This window comes from Pollicipes pollicipes, unplaced genomic scaffold (assembly GCF_011947565.3).
Source record: "Pollicipes pollicipes isolate AB1234 unplaced genomic scaffold, Ppol_2.1 Scaffold_6686;HRSCAF=7923_pilon_pilon_pilon, whole genome shotgun sequence".
Taxonomy (NCBI): domain Eukaryota; kingdom Metazoa; phylum Arthropoda; class Thecostraca; order Pollicipedomorpha; family Pollicipedidae; genus Pollicipes; species Pollicipes pollicipes.
The window spans coordinates 20,202,144-20,222,119 of NW_023596921.1; the positions used below are offsets into that span (position 1 = coordinate 20,202,144).

A 19,976-nucleotide genomic window follows, 5' to 3' on the forward strand; every position below is an offset into this window, starting at 1 on the left:
ATCATCGCCTGCTGGCTTTCATTCATTTACGTACATAGGAAAAGTCATGACTATTTATTGCCTCAAATGTATTAACCCGATTGCGCCAACATTTAGCCAGTGCACTTACATTTGTTATGATTGCCTGTTTTTTACTTGATTGCCAATTGCCTTTGTTGTTACACTAAGCTACTCGCATGGGTAATCAGTCTTCGATGCCCTTTCAGCTTAATTTGGTATTCATGGTGAACGTGCTACGCATTCTCAACACCAAACTGCAGTCTTCAGAGGGTAGGAGGTAAGTCCTGCATCATACGTGCAGTGCAACAGCTGGTGGTTTCTGTCTGCGACCAGAATGAGGAATTGGATGCGCAGCATTAAAGTGCTCGAACATCCCTGCAGCCCATGCTCGTGTTTGACCAAGTCAGGTCGAGTTCGATGTCTATTACAATGGTCAAAAACCCGTCCACTCGTATCTTTCACCGAGTATTCAGTGTGATTAGACGGCTTCAATAAGTTGCTTCGGCGGGGTGGGTCGTGTCTTACGCGCACAACTCAGCGGTGGCAATTCATTGCACTGTATTTATTCATGCATTCAAAAACATACGTTCATCGCGATGACATGGGAAACACGGCATGTTGGAATGTAGATGGCATAGCATAAGCGACGAAGTCAGAGGTGGGAACATCCTTGGAAATAAGGGTACAATACAATCAACAGCACTTAAAGGAGGTTAGGAGCAGCAGTGTGGAGCGTGACGACCACGGCGCTAAAGGCGCTAGGCGCCACGCGCCAAACAAAGTGCAAGCAGTAGCAGAAAGGGATGAGACCAGAGCACATGTACATGCGTTCGACAATCATCATCAGCTGACCAAAGCGCCTGCGATCCCCACAATGTCAGACAGCGGACATTTCGGATCACTGAGGTTATGGGGAACGGTCGCTCACGCCATGGGAGCTGTGAGTGACGCGTCCTCCACGTCCTCCACGGCGCCGCCATTCCTACCAAACTAACATGTAAAAGGCCGGCGGGTCAGAAGCTGGTCTGCCGATAGGCGAAGACAGACGACTTGCTTGAGACAAGGACATAATTATGCAGTGAAACCCCCCCTCTCCCCCCCCCCCCCTCCCCCAGCGTGTTACAGGTGATGCGTTCAGACAAACGATTTTCCTAACCTCCCACTCGATGTGCCTGTGGGCTTTAACCGTAATCTACCTATCGTGTGCACGAAGGAGCAGAGAAAAGAACAGATTGAGTACATATGCATCGCATGTGTCCAGACAAGTGATCACTGACATGGCTTCAACCACCGGAAACCAGCTCCAACTTCTGGAATTGTTTGGACACGTGCGATGCATATGTGCTCAATCTGTTTTTTTCTCTGCTCCTTCGCAAAAAAGATGTTAAAACCCAGGAACCAGGTTGTAATCAAAACAAGGAACGACGGTAGTAATAGCCTTATTTCTCGCAGAAAAAAAACAGGCGAATGGGGATATAGATGTGTTGATGTTTCGGCAATATGGCTTTATCGAGACGAAAACCAGTAGAAAATTCAAAATTGCCTGCCGATGCTACTCGATTTTTCAGGTTTTGTTTAACAGGGAGGCATGGTTTTAATAGGTTACCAACATTCAGAGGATTAAACCAGTAGCGATCGCCAGTCATTACCACGATACAGTGCATATCTAACTAAGAATTAAAATACGCGACAAATCATGTGCATACAAACGAATTCAAGTAAACAAGCATCACTTGTCATGCTTTATTCAAACATGCAAGCGAGTTAAGTGAACAGACATCACGTCTCGCGGATCAATTGTCCATGCCACTGATTTCAATTAGGCAGGCATCGCACATCACGTGTCAGGCATCACTCATACATGTACACGATTTTAAGCTAGCACGCATCACATCACTGTTAACTTGAATACCTTTGCATGTACATGTATTTGTCACTTGTTCACATTTTTAGTTAGACAAGCACTGTGTCGTAGTGATGGCTGGCAAGTGCTCCTTGTTTAATCCCCTGAATGTTAGCGACCTCTAAAAAATGGGGCTCGCTGTTAAAAAAACTGAAAGGTCGAGCAGGATCAGCAGACAATTTTGAAGCTACTTCTGATATTCTTTCCAATAGAGGCATGTTGCCGAAATATCAACGCATCTGTATCTCCATTCTCCTGGTTTTCTTGTGATGAATAAGGCTATCACTGCTGTTATGTATACATTGCTATGTATACATTGGCTCTTGCTTTGTCCATGCAAGCAGGGACAAAGCAGGAGCCAGCGAATTGCATTGGTCCGGGTCTCTGTGTCTGTCAAGGTTCCACAGCACTTCACAAGGGGTCCCGTGTTGGCAAGGGTCCCGAGTCGGCCAGAGGCATTGTTTGAGGAGGCCTTGGTCACAGGGGGCCCCGTGTTGGCAAGTGTCCCGAGTCGGCCAGAGGCAGTGTTTTAGGGGCCCTGGTCACAGGGGGCCCCGTGTTGGCAAGTGTCCCGAGTCGGCCAGAGGTTCAGTGTTTGAGGAGGCCCTGGTCACAGGGCCTCCTCAAAGTGTTGTGTTGGCGAGGGGCCCGAGCCGGCCGGAGGCAGTGTTTGAGGAGGCCCTGGAAGACCCACCGTGACCGACGATCAAGGGCCCGATTGGATTGCTTAAAAGCACGAAACGCTAGTCGAGCCTCATTTCGGGGCCTTGGCCTATGAGGACGGACCCTCAAATGGTAAAGCGCTCTTTGCACCAATCGCGGACCTCCTGCGTTGAAATGGGCCTAAATGTCAATCAGGCATCACTAGTACCGCACAATCAGCTCCGAGTCGGTATCGACCGCAGCGCGATGCCTGACAGAGGGTCCTGTATTCGCTAAGGGTCCCGAGCCGACCAAGGACAGTGTTCGATGAGGTGCGAAAGGGACCCGGCGGCTAAACGGAACCGACGATCAATGGCTCGGTTGGAGGGTATAAGGGCCCCGAAGGACTGGCTGAGTGTCACAAAAAGAATCGCGGCCCGTAGTGCCGTGACCTGCAATACCAGTCAGAGGTCCCTCCGCACCGTTTGAGGACCTCTGAGACAATGCGTGTGTCTCGGTTGGCCAGAGACCATGAACACCGAACAGTTGGCTCCCTGTTAGTCTGAACCCTGGGGCCCATTTCCCAAGCAGGAGCAAGGCTAGGGGCTACGGCTTGCATTGGCCTGGGTCCCTGAAACAATGTGTGGGCCCCGTGTCGGCCAGGGGCGCACAGTCAGTGGCTAACAAGGGGTCATGTGTCAGCTAGTGGCCCCGAGTCGGATACCGCCTTTGTTTGAGGAGGTCCGAAGAGAGACCCCTCGGGACCAAAGTTAAAAAGTCCGATTGGAGGGCTGAAGAGCCCGAAGGGCTGGCTGTAGGTCACATTAAGGACTTCCACCCCTGGGGCCGTGATCTCAAATGTCAGTTAGAGGGTCTCTTGTACCGATCGGGTACCTCTCAGACAGAGCGTTCCTCTATTTCGGCCAGAGATCACCAACACCGAACAGTCGGCTCTGTGTCGGTTCGAGCTCTCGGGACCCATTTCCCAAGCGGGGACAAGGTCGGGCCCGCGATTTGCGAAGTCGGGGCTCCCGCGATAGTGCAGGGCTCCTGCATCGGTCAGTGGCCCAGTGCCTAACAGGATGTCCTTTGCCAACAAGGAGCCACAAGTCGGCCGGGAACATTTGCTCAACAGGGACGAGGACGGGACCCCGAATGACAGAGGACCTCTGGTCGGGGTCCCCTGTCAATGAAAGGAAACATTTCAGCTTATAAGGAGTGTTTGCATTGAGACAATGGATGGATCCTGTGTCAGTCAGGACCGCGGTACCAAACGGTGGGCCCCCAACCTAATCCCGGCATGGGTCCGTTAAGCCGGACTGGGTATATACGCTAATTAGTGGACCGCCTGCGGCGATCAGGGATGTTATTGCGTCAAAGAGGTTCTTGCGTCGATCCGAGGCCAGCTGCATGGGTCAGAAGGCCTCCCGCGTCAAGAAGGGACGAATGCCATACGATGTATCCCTATAAGGCCCTCCGGATCGACCAAGGGATCCCGCCCATGTTGCCAGAATGGCAGCCGGAAGGCTGGAACGGAATGTCCCTGCAGCTCCAGACGGGAACGATCATGTACCCCTTAGTGTTCTTCTTAAAAGGCCCCCCTTGCCTAGAAAGAAATACGTGATCTTATTAATGATGAAAAGAGTGTATCGAAATGAGTTAAAAAAGAACAAGGTCATCCCATGCTTGCTTGCATTATTTTACAGAATCGATTATTGAAACAAATCACGGTTCGTCATGCTCATTACGATGGTGCATGTCGTTCTCGTCACTCTAATTAATAACCCTAGCAGAACGGTGCATGCAAAATTATATGGAACCTCAATAACCTTTGGTCGATTTAATATCATAATCTTTATTAAATTTGAACCAAACATGGAGTTAGGCGTTCATTGGTCTTCAACTTCGATGACTTCTGGAGCCTAAAATACAGTGGAAATCGGGATGCGCCACGGACGAGCATGTCCATCGCTACTGGCCTTATGAGTTTGAGCAAAATCTCAGCGGTCCCGGCCCAATTAAAAATTTGATGATCTCCGATGAGTATACTTCTTTGTGACGGAAAACGAGGTGCATTATCGTGCTCAGCATTGAACCCGCCTGCTGTACGTGTGGCAGACGATGTCATGCTGGTGCCGCTGTTCGGGCTGCAGTTTAAACCCCCCCCCCCCCCCCTGCCGTCCGTGCGGCAGACGGTCGTTCCGCGCTCTGGCCATGCTGGTGCCGCTGTTCGGCCTGCAGTTCCTGGTGACAGCACTCCCGCCCAAGGAAGACGTCGACTGCGCCGCCGAGCAGGCCTACTACATCGCCAGCTACCTCATCAGCGGCCTTCAGGGCGCCGTCGTCGCCTGCATATACTTCTACACAAACGCTGAGGTAAAGTTCGCGGCTGGGGCCGGGCCCGCCAAGACGCAGCTGCCGTTTTGTTTTTGTTTTTTTTTAGGTGCGTGGCAGTAGCGCGGCACCACCGCGCTACACCGGGTAGTAGCGCGGTCGTGCCACGCCACGCCTGGTGTCGCAGCGGGCGACATCTGACAAACTCGTGCGCCTAAATAAGCGGACGGCTACTGGTGATGAATGTACTCGTGTGCCGTGGGATTACCCAAATACAATTTAAGAATGGCAAACAAGCACTATGAACTGAAAAGTGTCAGAAACGCGCCATTCCACTTTTTGTCAAACGACTTCTTCACTTCAGTCATACATGCCGAACTTCGCTCAAATTTCCACGCCTGGTTTTGCACCACTCACTCCTCCGCACGGTACGGAAGTAACAATGGTACTTGTCACAGAGGCGCCATTCTGTTCCCTTAATGGGCTCGGCCCTTGCATATTATCAAATATTTTTGTTGGATATTCGCATGCAAGTGGTACCAGATGCATGTACGAAGATACTGCGGCGTTTTTGTGTTATCGCCTCCACCTCAGCCCCCACCTCCAGCATCTCCGTTCCACCTCTCGCAGTTGGCCACCCGGCGGCCGACTCTATCGTCTGGACCGGGGTCTTCCCAGGTGCGGACGCAGCTGCGGCGTCAGTACCGAGTGCTGCAGGCTCGGAGCGGGTTGGGCGGCCGGGCGCCCAGCCGGCGCCGCACGCTCAGCACCGAGGCGCCCAGCAGTGTGGCGCTGCCGCGACGTCACCAGGTGACAGACGCCGGCGAGCCGACCGAGGCCCAGCACCTGACCGTCACCTCGCTGCTGGGCAGCGAGCCGACCGAGGCCCAGCAGCTGACCTTCACCTCGCTGCTGGGCAGCGAGCCGACCGAGGCCCAGCACCTGACCTTCACCTCGCTGCCGGATGGCGGCGGCGGCGGCGGCGAGCGGCCAAGCACAGGACCGCCAGCCGACACGGCCGCCTAATGGCGCCCCCGGCGCGACCCGCGGCGGGGCCACTCGGCGGTCCAGCGGACACGCTAGACCTGTGAGGCCGGGCGCACCGCCAGCCCACCAGCGACGCCGCACACAGAGGCTTTGTTGGAGGCTTGACCGAAGCCTTGTTCCTGCGCTTAAGTGGCTGATTGTTCAGATAGCAGTGTTGGCGTTCTAAGTCAGTGTCCTATGAACTATGTGCGTTATGACGCAGTGCGGTTGGTAATCAAACTGGAATGGAACATCGAACCCACGCGCGCTGCGTGCCATTCAGACGTGTCAGTGATGAGTACAAAACGCCGATGTGAGGAAGTTTCTTGCAATTATGCATTATTTGCGCTAACAGAACGGGTATTGCTGAAACGGACGCAGCAGCCATTTAATTTTCAGCAAGCAAAGTCAGCGTCAAACCCCGCCCACCAATGTTTACATTTGTCAGCGGATTCAACCACTGCGAGCTTTCCACACACGCCAGGACAAAAACGGGGACACGCTAGAGACAGCATCAATGTCTCTCCGAACAAGGATATATCACGCACATGCGCATGGGAAGATCACGTTATGCGGTGGCTATCATATGTAATGCAAACACCCAGATCGAACCAAAAAAAGAATTCAAAAACACCATGCACAAACGGACATTACCACAGGGACACAACTTGACCATCCCGACAAGCATGGCGAAAACAGTAACAACTAACGGAGCTGGCAATGACTGTCGGTGACACTGACACGCAAATACCACCTGCCGGGACAGTGGGATGGTCTCACGGACACGCACATCCACGTAAGGTACCGAGGCAGATGTTACAGGCTTCGCGCTTGTTCATAGCGTCTTCTTCACCACTCGTCAACACCGCACATCATCCGTGTGTTCAGTTGTATGGACCAGTACTCGACATTGTCCCATCAAATGACTAAAACCACTGGCCAGCGAGGCCTGGCCGCCGGGCGCCGCTCGCCGGCCATTGCACAGAGTGGCTCGCCGAGCCGCCGGCCCAGCTCGGTCGGCGCCCGGCCACGGTCACGGCTCCGGTCGCACTGGGGCGCGCCGCCGCGCTCGACACGCTCACGAGGAGGTGCGCATCTCCTGCTTGACGCAGTACTTGAACGCCTGCCAGCCGAAGGTCCGCGGAGTGGTCTGAAAGGCAGGCGAGCCGGATTAGTGCTGGGACCGGGCGGACCGAGAGCGTAAGGCGCCGCACCCCATACATCTGTATCCCCTTCCGCGACCTTTCTGAATCACAAACGACAGCAAGCACGAATGTATGAAAGGTCAAGAGTGTGGGCCACGTGAGCGTGTGCCGACTGCCCGAACCAAGCCGGTATAATCGCTGGGAGCCCCGACTGAACGTGCCAACATGAGCGGCGCCAGGACCGGCCGTAATGCTGGCCGCCACCCCCAGCTGGCGGCCCGCGCCGGCGGCACCGCAGCTACCTTGAAGCCGCGCTGCCGACGCTCCTTCATGAAGCCGATGAACTCCTTGTAGCTGAGCTGGCCGTCGCCGTCCTCGTCGAAGATGCAGAATACGGTGTCGACCACGTGGTCCGAGAGCGACTTGCCAGTACAGATCTTGACGGCCCGAAGGAACTCGTCTGCCGACGGGCCGGCCGACCGAGGGTCACTCAGGTCAGGACCGACTCCGAGCGCCCCCCCCCCCCCCCCCCCCCCCCTGGAGCGGCCGCCAGCACCGCGGCCGCGGAGGCAGCCAACAACACGGCATCGCCGCGGCAGCACGACCGGACAGCCGGGCGGGCAGACACGACACACATGGCTGCCGGCCGCGCCAGTCTGGCACCGCTAGCTTACCAGACGGCAATGCTTTGGCCTACGGTAATGTACTGTACGTCGTTTGTGCTGACAACGTTAATCACGCTACACATATATGCAGTTGACCAAGTTCTCAAACAAGCCATGAAGTAACTGCACGCGACAATCAATCAGCTTGTCAAATTTAGGTGTCTCGTACCAGGTCTAGAACTATGTATTTGCGAGGCAGGTTCTGAAAAAACACCCATTTCTAGGTCAAGTGTGTCTATCAAGACAACAAACACGATAACATCCACAACGCATGCTTGGGCACATCTTCTACACTGATACATGGGAAAACCGCCCTCGACAAACCCGGGGCGGCACACAGTGTCCCACCTTGAGATATGGGCTGGTCGGCCATGGTGTACATGCGCATGGCAATGGCGAAGTCCTCCAGCTGGTTGAGGAAGTTGCAGAAGTCCCTGAACTCCCCGAACGTGATGCCTCGCAACGACGTCTCCTCCATGCGTTCCACCAGCCGGTCGATGTAGAGGTCGTACCTGGAGACGGGCTGGTCTCAGGCGCAGCGCCGACCCTCACTTCACGGCCGACGGCGAGCCACGCACCGTAACACCGTGCCACACAAAACCAGAAGCTCCCCTCAGCAAACAGTGAACCCCGACTCCATGAAAGTTTGAGGAATCCATACCGGGGGATTGCGCTCGCAGCGACGCACGGGTCAGAAGTCAGGCTGAATACGAGCATACCAAGCGAGCTCGGTCCTCAGGTCACAACAGGTCACCCTTGAACCGACGCCCCGAAATATTCCATTTTTATTTTGTCGCGACACAGAGGATAGCTGCACAGCCGGCACAGAGGAGTCGGCGGCCCGGTCTACACATAGGTCAGCGCCATTCGACACAAGGATAGCTGCACAGACGGCACAGAGGAGTCGGCGGCAGTCTGCACAGAGGATAGCCGCAAGCCGGTAGAGGAGGGCCGTCGCCTCATCGGCCGGCCACGGAGCCGGCCCACGGAACCCAGCGGCCGGGCATACTGATGGCCGGCAGCCGGCGCGCACATGGCTTCCTGGGGCCGGAACCGGGCCGATATTGAGAGCGCGCCGCCCAATACCTGCCGGCCCATACAGGCGCCCGTCCTATTATCGGCAGAGCACGCGACCAGCCCAACGGCTTAATGAGTGTCCGGGCGGATCGCCGGCCGTCAGCCGGTCGAACGGGAGCGGTGGCGGCACGACCTGCGTCACACGCCGCGCGCAGGGGCACGCCCGGCGCCGGGGCGTTACCCCCCCCCCCCCCCCCCCCCCCGCTGCAAAACGGCCGGAGGCCAACACCCACTGGTCTGGCCGCAGATAGGTGTATCGCAGCAGGATCTTGCCAAACTCGACCTCGCTGATCTTGTGGTAGCCTCTGGCGAACTCCTGGAACTCGATTTCCAGCACTTCCTCCTGCAGGTTCTCCATGAACCTGACGAAGCGCTGTCGTCAGGTTCTGATCCCACTATCACCTTGTGATATATATATATATATATATATATATATATATATATATATATATATATATGTATGTATGTAGATCATCCATGTAACAGGTATACATGAAGGTTGGACACACCGGTGTCCGCAACTGAAGGCCGCATGCAGTCCAACGGATATAGAAGAGCCCACACCTGCTGCAGCTAATGTAGTAGGCCCTACACCTCCAGCCACGGCAACTTTGACAGCAGAGGAGATCTGTGTGGGCAACCGTTGCACCCTGGAGTTTCAGAGACCTCTAATTCGTCACATATTGCAGGGCCGTTCGCAGCCATGCCAACTCACTGTTTGAACTCGTCGTACGACAGCTCATGGTCGCCCTTGGGGCCGAAGAAGTGCACCAGTAGGGTGGTGTTGATCTTCTTCTTCTGCTGCAGGATGTCATCCTCCACGTCGTCGTCCGAGCCTACGACAGGCACGCGCCCAGCGTTACGAAAGCACGTTTGCCAGCGACACCACTTCTGGTGCGCCAGCACGTGGAGCGGGTGGTCTGTGTTCGTCTGTCGTGCTACTAGCGCCGACCCAGCGGGTGGTGACGACTCTGCCGCGCCCCCGTCACCACCCCACATCTAATCCAGCAGGCTCCGAAAACCGCCCGTCCCAATGAGTCAGGTCCGCGGCACGATAGAGTCAAGTCCGCGGCACGACAGAGTGAGGCCAGCGGCACGTCAGTCAGGTCCGCGGCACGATAGTCAGGTCCGCGGCACGATAGAGTCAGGTCCGCGGCACGATAGAGTCAAGTTCGCGGCACGACAGAGTCAGTCAAGCGGCACGCCAGTCAGGTCCGCGGCAGATGGATTACGCCCGTAGCAGGTTAGTCCGGTCCGCAGCAGGTCAGTCAAGCCCGTGGGAGGTCATTCAGGTCCGCGGCAGGGCAGGCTGGGCTGCGGTACGTTAGCTTGGTCTGCGGCAGGTCAGGTTGGTCCACGGCAAGTCAGTTAGGTCTGCGGCAGGTTAGTCAGGTCCGCAGCAGGTCAGTCAAGCCCGTGGCAGGTCATTCAGGTCCGCGGCCGTCCGCGCGCCGCGCCTCTGTACGACCCCTACGCCCCTTATCTCTTACGCCACGACTCCCGACCCCTTATCCCTCACGCAGGTGCGTCCGATCGACGATCGCCGTCAGAGGACTCTCGCGGCCCCGCGCCGTGTCGGACCGGATGGAAGGGGAGGGGGTGTCGACAGCGTCACACCGTCACAATCGTTTCGCATCATATCACGTGAGTCCGACATGGGAAAACCTCGAGGAAGTCATGCATTAATGATGACACCGAACACCCACCCAGCGACGCAATATCTATCAGTATGTTCGCTGAGGAATAACCCGCAGCTACAGTCAGACATACTGTGTCTGAGAGAAACTGTGAAGAAGCCACCAATACAACAGGGCAGTGAAAATGACAGGGCAGAAGAGACCAACACAAGATGACAGCCGGCCACATGCAGCAAACGTTATTATTCAGACATCTACTCGCAACAGACGTTATCACGACCGTAGCACACGACGAATGCTCATGGAGCAGAGCGTCTGGCATGCCCCTCCTCTCCTCTTGGTGTGAGAACGGACGCCTGAGCCTTTGAAGTTCCTGTTCGGATGTTTTCGCCGACTTGCAGTCAAAGGTTTTCGGTACATTGGGAGCAGCCCGCGCCGGAAGGGAAAAGTCGCTCCGATCGGCGCCCACCATCGATCAGACAGCAGCTCTCCGCAATTGCTGGATTCTCCGGACAGCCGGGCACGAGCGGAGGTCCAATTTCACTTAATCCTGACCGAATGAGTCCGGCACAACACTGCCAGCCGTCGAGCTCCGCCGGCCACTAACCACAGTCGCGGGAGTGGAGGGCCGGCCACACAGACACATGTAGAGCGCGAGCGAGCGCGCCACAGCCAGAGACACGCCAGTCGTGCAACACTGCGAGCCAGGCGCGGCGGGCACGTGCGGACGGCAGGGCACACGGTCGGGCTGGGCAGTCCAGGGGCCGGCCGGCCGGCCAGACCCCGCGGTCGGCCGGCGCAGCGCACGGCGAGGGACCGGCGGGTGCGGGGCGGCACTACCGCTGGAGACGGCGACGACCCGGCAGACCGCAGACCACCGGCAGGCACAGGGGCACGGCACGGCACGACACGCCGCGTGAGTGAAAATGTGCGAAACGTGGTCGCTAATTCCGACTATCACGGCGCCCGGGCCTCACACGTAAGTCCGATGCGTTATGGTGGTGCGCCCCGTGTTGTGACGAGACCGCTGCGGTTTGTGTTCTACGCGGCCGCAAACCATCCTGGACATCCTGAGTCGGCCATGCTGCCGTTAAAAGAGCACGCAAACGTTGTCACACGCTGTTAGGTCCACCTTGCAGTGGATCTGTTCTGTGGTTGGCCCGCAAATGTTGCCGATTAGTAACATCATGCCACCGCGGTATCAACCCTCCTCCGAACCGAGTCGCCGACTGCCGCGCTCGAGCTCGTTCGAGGTGCGAAGTGTTATCACCCCCACCGGTCATCACCGTTACCAAAGCCCCACCAGGTTACCCGCCAGCTGGCACCGGTCACCGCCAGTACGGTCGGCGGCAGCGAGCGTGTGAGAACACCGCGACGCCGCAGAGCGCGTTAGCAGCACTGCCAGTCCCGGCCGCCGCCACCCGGCGTTAGTTCCGTCGCGCCGGCCGCCGTTAGCCAGCGTGCCCGTCACTGGGTGCGTGCGGGTGCGCGCGCGCGCGGGTGGCGTACCAAAGAGGCGGCGGTCGATGGTGCGGACGTCCAGCGGGCCGGCCGGGGGGCCTGGGTCGGCAGAGGGCAGCGTCAGGCCGCCTCCGTCCAGCCATGCAGCACACACACACGCGCACGCACGCCACATCTATTTAGAGGGCCGAGGGCCCGAGGCGGCCGCGACCGGCAGCCATACGCCGCGCACGGGGCAAACATTACTCTACGGTCACACCTAGACGCCCAAAGAGGCGTCGGTGGCAAACAGATGGGGAAAGGCGGTACACATGATAATATGGTGATCTAGGAAGAGAGATATGGTGGAAAAGATAAAGATAGAGATGGACAGCAGTAACAGATGCATGGGTGGTAGCAGACGACATGGAGGGAAGGGGCAGGGACGGAGAGGAGAGCATAACACGGACAGCAAAAGGGAGAAAGTGATGGAATGGTACAGAAAACAGGGGAGAGGGAGGTGCTAGTGACTGCGAGCAAGGCCAAGGGTGTGCGCGACTAGGTGTATCAGGACGTGAGTGTAAGGCGGCGAGCGCACGGCTGACGCCGAGAGAGTGGAGATGCGTCTGCGAGCATAGTGAGGGGCATATGTGTGTGTGTGTGATCAGTCCGCGTTCGAGTGCGGAGACGCCCAGCAAGCGTGAACGAGCGGGTGTTCAGTGTGTAACATGAAGGTGTCGGTGACGGCGTGTGTGCGCGGGTGTAAGTGGGTGGGTGGTCCGAGTGTGCGACACGTGGGCGTCGGTGACGGTGTGTGTGCGCGAGTGGATGGTCTGAGTATGTGTGTATGGGTGTGCGTGTGTGCGCGATGCACGAGCGTGGGCGACGGTGAGGGCGGGAGGGTGTCATCCACACGGGCGGGGCAGCCGGCGCCGCCCGCCGCCTCCGACTGCCTGTGCCCATGGTGCCACTTACGGCCGCTCCTGAGCACGTTGACACGAGCCCGGGGATCGTAGTCGAGCTTATACAAGCCTACACGGTGGGAGAGAAAGAGAGAACATGGCTTAGGTCACCAACGCCAGGCCAGAGCGCACAACTCACGCCTGATAACACGCCCAAGCACCCAGACAGACAGCCGCCACCAGCACCCAGCGCAGCGCCCCAAGCCTTATCTGCGTGTGTATATGTGCAGGTGTATGCAATGTGTGTGCATGTGTATAGAACGTACACCGTATAATGTGTCATAGTTGAACACTGAACTTCCGATCCGTCTTAAACAGGGTCATAGCACCGTAACATCATAAAGCTTATTACGATTCCCGCATGTCACGTGTTGACCAAGGAGGAACGGTTGACGATACCGCAAGTTGATTATATCCAGGGTCACGCTTCCTCCTCCCTTAATCCAATGTCCTCGTGCCAACCGAAATCAACTCACTCTGACGTACGGCACCGCTGAGCTAGCTGGCCCCAGTGATATCCAGCAAGTCATAAAGACCACACCACAGGCACCACCAGCTGTGGCAAATGCCACCTTATCAGCAGTATCACGCAGTTCGCATTGTTTCAGCTATTGGGTATTCAAGCAGTTGAACACTCAATACAAAATAGTGTGGAGCACTTCGTTATCATGTTAAATGTCAAACAAACTTGTCTCAGCCCGCCGATCTCCTACGAAGTTGAGAAGTGCGATAGTACCGCATGCATATCCCGAAGAGGGCCGTCATCAGAACACGTCCGACAAGCCTGCTGCCGGCGCGCCGCCGTGTGCTGTCGCTGTGGTGATGTACCGTCCCCGACCAAGCCCCGACCGCAGCTACAGCTAGACTGTGGGTGCCGGAGCGCACCGGCGCGGGCCCGGCAGCCGGCCTCGTGCAGCGGCTACGGCGCGCCGACCGCGGCGGCACCAGCCCGCCCCGCCGCCGACGGCGGACCCCGGCCGGTGGCCCAGTCCGCTGCCTGCACCGGCCGGCGCGCCGGCCGCGGCGGCACCACCCCGCCCTGCCGCCAACAGCGGACCCCGGCCGATGGCCCAGTCCGCCGCCTGCACCGGCCGGCGCGCGGCCCGCTGGCACAGCGCTCTTCCGAAGCTGCGCAAACCTGAAACCGACCGGCGCAAGCCACGACCAAACGCGCAGATGAAAGGAGAGAACTACGTACAGAACGTGAAGAAGTACGGAAGAACAAAAGCCAGGACATCACAGCGCCAATGTGACCATACACAGCGCACGCGCAGGGTTCTGTTCCAGCTTCGCACGCGAGACTGGCAGCTCCTGGCACACAGTGTAACAGGCGCACATAGTCCCAGTCGAGCCCGGGGCTTCACCATTGCCCTGGTCCGACAAGCCGTCCCTATGGTCAACGTGACAATTGTGGTGCCGTTTGGGCGGCGTTGCGTTGGGCGGCGGTGCCGCAGCTGTTGGCCAGCGCAGGACCCACCTTCGGAGTCTGTGGTGGTGCTCGAGCCGCGCCGCTCCCTCCTCGCGTGGCTGAAGATCTTCTCCAGCTGCCATGCAAAACACAGACCCACAAGGACACTGGTCAGCACATGTTAGCGTCCCATCTCCCATCTAGCGGCGACAAACTCAACCACTGACGCAAAATGAACCGAGGCGATGCAACTCAACAGTTCACATACTTAGCGTAATAAATGTCAAACGAGGAATACTTAAGCACTTAGGATAGTCAGACAGAATCCTCAATATTTAAATGAAAAAATGTATACGTACGAATCACTTATTACAATTGTGGAGAACAGTGGATGGGATAAGCCTGAGGACAGGGCGTGTTGGCCTTAAGCGTCGATGCCTCAGTGCACGCACACGGCAGAAGAATAGCTGAATAAAAGTAGAGATCCGTCCACCAACAAATGCTCAGAAGTCTAAAGCTGATGCAGAGTTGACAGACTAAGCCGAGTGCTATTAGTAAAACAGAAGGCACAGCACATTCATACAAGTAGAGGCGCTAGAAATTCTGCATATTTGCAGGAGGCCCAGGCTGCTCTAGGATTTTTTCAACACAGGGAACCTAGGATAACAGAATACAACGCAAACCATGGACGAAAGCGAACAGAACGTCGCGGCCGACTACACGAAATTCACGAGCACCACTGACGCCGCGCAGCAGCCGCTGCGCCCATGGGTGGGACGGGCCGGAGCCAGCGGGGCCGCGGCCGGACCGGACGGCCGTCCCCGACCACGGCGGTCGCTGCCGTCCCGGTACGGGGCACGCCGGCCACGGCTCACGCACTACAACCCCGCGAGACCCACTGACGCGAGGGAAACGGGCCAACAACACTGTCACCATCGAGGACTGCCTCGCACAGCAAAGTTAACGCAACAGAAACCAGACCACACGGCGCGATTTTGCAACCAAAGCTCTGAAGGTGCTTTGGGAGTGCTTCCAGGCACCTTCCCTCACGCTCATTGCAGACCTGTTAAACTCAGAGATTATAGATTTCTGACGAGTGACGGGTTCCGTTATCGATTTTATTATTACAGTTCCCCTATTCTAGAGTTCAAAGCAACAACCGACAAAAACAGACCCGAGTGTAACTCAACATAAATGAAAATTCCCAAAGCAACCCATATGTGTGAGGGGATTTGCTGGAGGCGCTTTGAAATGTGGCTTTGCCCTAACTTGAAAGGAGGCAGACATCATAGAGGTACCCAATAAACGGTATGTGCTCTGTGAAAGGTGCTTGTACTTTTGAGAATTGTCGGGTTTTGCAGGAACGCTTCCTACAAATTAAATGAACAGACCAGCTGCACAAAGTGGTGACCCAGGGCCTGTTTTAAGAGCAAATCGCTGGAGGATTGATGAACTTTTCATTACGGAGATACCTAAGCGCTGACACGCCTAACATGACATGCCGCCATGCTTAAAGCAATCTTTCCGTGCCACCATTGCAATAAGTACACCACCGGACATGGCGCAGTAAGATTTACCGGAGGCCAACAAGCATGGAAACTGTGGGTCATTAACGTCGTACGACACGTTCACAAGTTCAAAATTGCCAACTGATTGCGGTCCCCCTCCCCCACCCCCCACCCCCCAAAAAAATATTCCACTTAACTGGATCCCAATATAAACTACACAAAGCGACGTGCCTCAGTCCCTTTACCGGAGCTAGACTAACGAAAAAAGTATAGATTCCAAATTTCATGTCACAGTGGTCAGTAAAGGTTAAACTTACCCATTTGAGCACTACTGCCTTCGAGACATCGGCAACGCGTGGCGTGGTGGACTGCTTTGCAATCATCGCACGTGGACGAATGGCTTTTTGGCGTATGAGCATGTCCTCTCAGCCGTATCAGCATTCCGGTGTCCCCTTCTACGTGGACTATCAACCCACTTCGCCACATTTTATAAGATGTTTTACCTCGCTTGCGATCGCAGCAGCTCATGAAATTGAACCAATCAGAACGGAGTTCAAAAGAATCGTCAAAAGCGTGAAGAGCTCTTATTGGCGATATCTCTACTCCAGTATGCAATCATCCACGTCTATTAAATTCCAGCTGGCAAAATTCTGAAACCCATCTCGACTTTTTAGTCAGCTGTGAGTTCATTTACAGTTTTTTTTCTCAATCATACTATTTGTGAACAGCTGCCTCAACAGATATATCATCATCGCATTCTCGGCCTGAAGCGTATCAAAGACGCGGTCGAGCGTGAGCGGCCGGCAAAGCAGCACTGTCCCTGGGGGGAGGGGGGTTCGTTTGTACTGGGGCGCTTGGACGTTACTGGTGCGGACTCTCCCCCAATTAACATGCTGAGACAGGTCCTGTGACGAACAGTGACCAGTAATTCTTGCCAAATGACCAATTCCGGCCAACTAGCATCATATATGCACGACGAGTACATGGTGTCAGTTTGCCTAGTTTAATTGGCAGCATGCCTTGCACTCGTCTGCGCCCAGCGCCACAGCTTGGCGGGGTCTGCGCGCAGCTGCGCAGCTCACTCGAATCCGCCGAGCCGGAGGGCGGCTCAGCACTGGTCGCGCGGTGGACCACTGCGGCGACGGGACCCGAGAGGCCGCTGCGGGCGCGCGCCCCCGTCGCCCGGCTGGCGGGCAGGACCAGGAGGATGAGGAGCAACGCGTGCCAGTTAGTCACAGCCACCAGAGCGCATTCCCGACGGGCGGTGAGTGAGGTGCATCAGCCCCCAGCGCGGCCACCGGGCCGGGCCGGGCCGGAACGGCGCCGCTCCGTCCGCCCGCTCCCACTCGGCTCTCGCGCCAGCCGGCCATCGCCACCAAGCCCTGAGCGACGGCTACGACGCTCGGCTCAGTGCTGACACGCTGCCCCACACAGCCGCAGGGCACCTGGGGTAATGTAGCAGCTTCTTCACAGCTGTACAGCGCAGCGCCTTGCACAGGTGCCTTTTAAAAAATAACATCGAGCTGTTACTAAGTTTTGCCATAAATCGAGATAAAACCGCAGGAAGAAAAATCGCAGCAGTGGAATGTGTCGTCCGTTGGGTTCGAATGCAGCAGATGAGACAACGCATTGCTATAGATTTCGAAACACCTTGGATATAAAAAATTAATTCCCTCCTAGCTTCAGGCCTCCTGCCGCCCACTACACTTGCTGCATTTCTTGAGCGGGCGTCATGAGCGAGCGAGCGAGCGAGCCGGAGCGCGAGCGCGAGCGGGACGGGACGGCGATCGACACCGCCCGGACCTGCCGGGCCCGGACAAGACAAAGCAGCCAGCCAGATATTCGAGCCAGGGACACGAAGGCCGATGATCAGGCGAGGAGGGAGGCCAGACGTCGGGTCAGTCAGGTCAGGTCAGGTCAGGTCAGGTCAGGCCAACTCACGGCGGCGCGCGTGCGCACGTAGTCCTCCTCGTCAGACAACGTTACCCGCAGCTCTTCGAGCATGTTTAGTGCCATCAGACGTAAGATCTGCAGTTACAGAGGCGCGGTCACCGAGCTGCTGCCGCCGGCGGGGGCGGGTCGAGGGCCGGGGGCGGGGCGCCGCTCGTGTCCCGGTACCGGGCGCCCGCCAACACTACAAGTCGGCTGGGGCCGCCGTTGACGTTAGTCAGCTGCAGAGTTAGGGCGCTGTCTGGGGGCGACCCGTGCCCCCGTGAGGCGGCTCCGGGCCGGCGCCTCAGGCGCTCCGAAGAGGGCCGGACCGGGCCAGGGGAGGCCGACGCCGGCGGCGCCTCAGGCGGATGGGCGCGGCGCTCCGGTCAGCACGGACAGCACCTTCCGCCTGGCCGCCACCGCCAGTACTGGTCTCGATCCATAGCGGGCCGCATTGTGCGGTAACATATTTCGCGCGATTATCAGTCTGAGTGCCGCCGCTCCCCTCCCTTCCGTATTGAAAAGTGGGAGTACCGACCGAAATATCATTCGGCGTAGCCATCACCATAGTTCACGTTGCAATCTTACACTTTGATAGGCAATTGATATTCAACAGATTTCTCACCAAAGGAGCCCGAAAAAACGAAACAGACTGTGCGCTTTAACAACAGCGGCCACTGTGCGTTTTCCTCTGCAGTCAAAGGCTCTATCTAAATCACGAAACTTGTACTGGCCCGAAAATACGCATCATTGGCGCTAGCCATATTACCCCGCATAATAACGATGAGCGTATTATTGAAGGCGTGTAAGCGAGGCCCCGGTTAGTGTACTTCTGTTCCACCCCGGGCGGCGTGCAAAAACCTGGTTAGCGTGCTTCTGTTCAGCCCTGAGCAACGTGTAAAAGGTGAATACATGAGGGGACACCATGAACTTGAACAACACTGTGGTTTGTAAATTCATCAGGAAACGGCGGCACCCAAGCATCATACCCAACTTAAGCAAGCACATTACACTTGCGTAAGCATGCTTCCACCTGCTCAATTTCGCCCATATCGCACTTATCCTAACTTTTTCATTATTCTTATGTGTATTCTCGGGCGGGGAATATTATCTCGCGTCTTGCTACTTCACATAGTACGCCAATTTCATGTAAATGCCTATGAACCTTCTTGTGCTCAGTCAAAATGTAAAGAAATTCATAAATACGCCTTTCAAACGACAGAAAACATTACAGGAAAAACGTCACTCTGGCCTCTAGTAGTTATCTTGATAAAAGTGTTGGTGAACACGTGATTATGCTGCATAAAGCCTTATATTGTGACGCATGCTTCCTTCCCTAAACCAATTTAGATGATACCCATTGCAAAGCATTCAACTTGATTTGCAAAGCATTCATCCCCACTTAAACAGGCGAAAAGAGTTATTTTAGAAATGAGATAACGCCACCGCCACCCGATGCGCCTTCAACATACCTCTTTGCCAGAATGTGTGCAATTTCTGACTGCGGGTCGCGGGAAATTTATTGGACTCGCATAGAACGGTTGGCAATTTATCCATGACGTTCTGTGGGGCGTAGCTTTAACCAGCATTCAGTGGCTGTTCAATACCGAAATTGTGTGTGCCGAGCCGTCTTCCTTACGTACGTTACCGAACCACATGTCATTGTACAACTGCACAGCAGCAAAATACTTGACGACATCCTGGCTGGTGCGATCGTGCTTATGAAACGACCCCACCACAGCCTGGGTACGGCACTGTGCCACTCAGTAACGCGTCCATGCGAGGGGCGACACGGCTCCCGACCAGCCGAGCACGGGGCGCGCCCCTGTGTCCGCCACATGCCGGGCACGGGGCACGCCTCCAGTCCGCCACATGCCGGGCCGGGGCGCACCCTCAGTCCGCCACATGCCGGGCACGGGGCACGCCCCTGTGTCCGCCACATGCCGGGCACGGGGCACGCCCCCTGTGTCCGCCACGTGCCGGGCCGGGGCGCGCCCCTGTGTCCGCCACATGCCGGGCCGGGGCGCACCCTCAGTCCACCACATGCCGGGCACGGGGCACGCCCCGTGTCCGCCACATGCCGGGCCGGGGCGCACCCTCAGTCCACCACATGCCGGGCCGCGGCGCCGCCAGCTGTCGTAACAGATGCAGACACACCAGCCGCGCTTGCTGACGTGTGCAGTGCGTATGCACTAAACACCTTGTGCTAAACCATCACGCTCTTAAGATGTTCTTAGCATGATGACTTACGGCAGTGTCAGGAAGTTTGCGAGCCCCACAGGGTCAGCGACCACGAA

The 19,976-nt window shown here is 56.6% G+C and overlaps 2 protein-coding genes across 8 annotated transcripts in view; one reads left to right on the forward strand and one right to left on the reverse strand.

Annotated features, from left to right (window-relative positions):
- LOC119108034 (secretin receptor) overlaps positions 1–5,905 on the forward strand; it is a 53,072-nt gene extending 47,167 nt beyond the window's left edge. Inside the window, exons 9-11 of the mRNA XM_037231617.1 lie at positions 207–277; positions 4,738–4,921; positions 5,558–5,905. Of these exons, the coding sequence (XP_037087512.1) occupies positions 207–277; positions 4,738–4,921; positions 5,558–5,905 (603 nt within the window). The remainder of the gene's footprint in view (positions 1–206; positions 278–4,737; positions 4,922–5,557) is intronic.
- Positions 5,906–6,220: 315 nt separating this feature from the next.
- LOC119107361 (calcium uptake protein 3, mitochondrial) overlaps positions 6,221–19,976 on the reverse strand; it is a 33,391-nt gene continuing 19,635 nt past the window's right edge. The window contains exons 6-14 of one of the 7 annotated variants that reach the window (XM_037230787.1): positions 17,689–17,775; positions 14,309–14,375; positions 12,845–12,901; positions 11,939–11,989; positions 9,508–9,628; positions 9,026–9,154; positions 8,064–8,227; positions 7,353–7,510; positions 6,221–7,055 (exon numbers count right to left, since the gene is read on the reverse strand). In XM_037230787.1, the coding sequence (XP_037086682.1) occupies positions 6,984–7,055; positions 7,353–7,510; positions 8,064–8,227; positions 9,026–9,154; positions 9,508–9,628; positions 11,939–11,989; positions 12,845–12,901; positions 14,309–14,375; positions 17,689–17,775 (906 nt within the window). In that variant the 3' untranslated portion in view covers positions 6,221–6,983. The remainder of the gene's footprint in view (positions 7,056–7,352; positions 7,511–8,063; positions 8,228–9,025; positions 9,155–9,507; positions 9,629–11,938; positions 11,990–12,844; positions 12,902–14,308; positions 14,376–17,688; positions 17,776–19,976) is intronic. The other 6 variants (XM_037230790.1, XM_037230789.1, XM_037230788.1 and 3 more) reach the window with 6 other exon arrangements.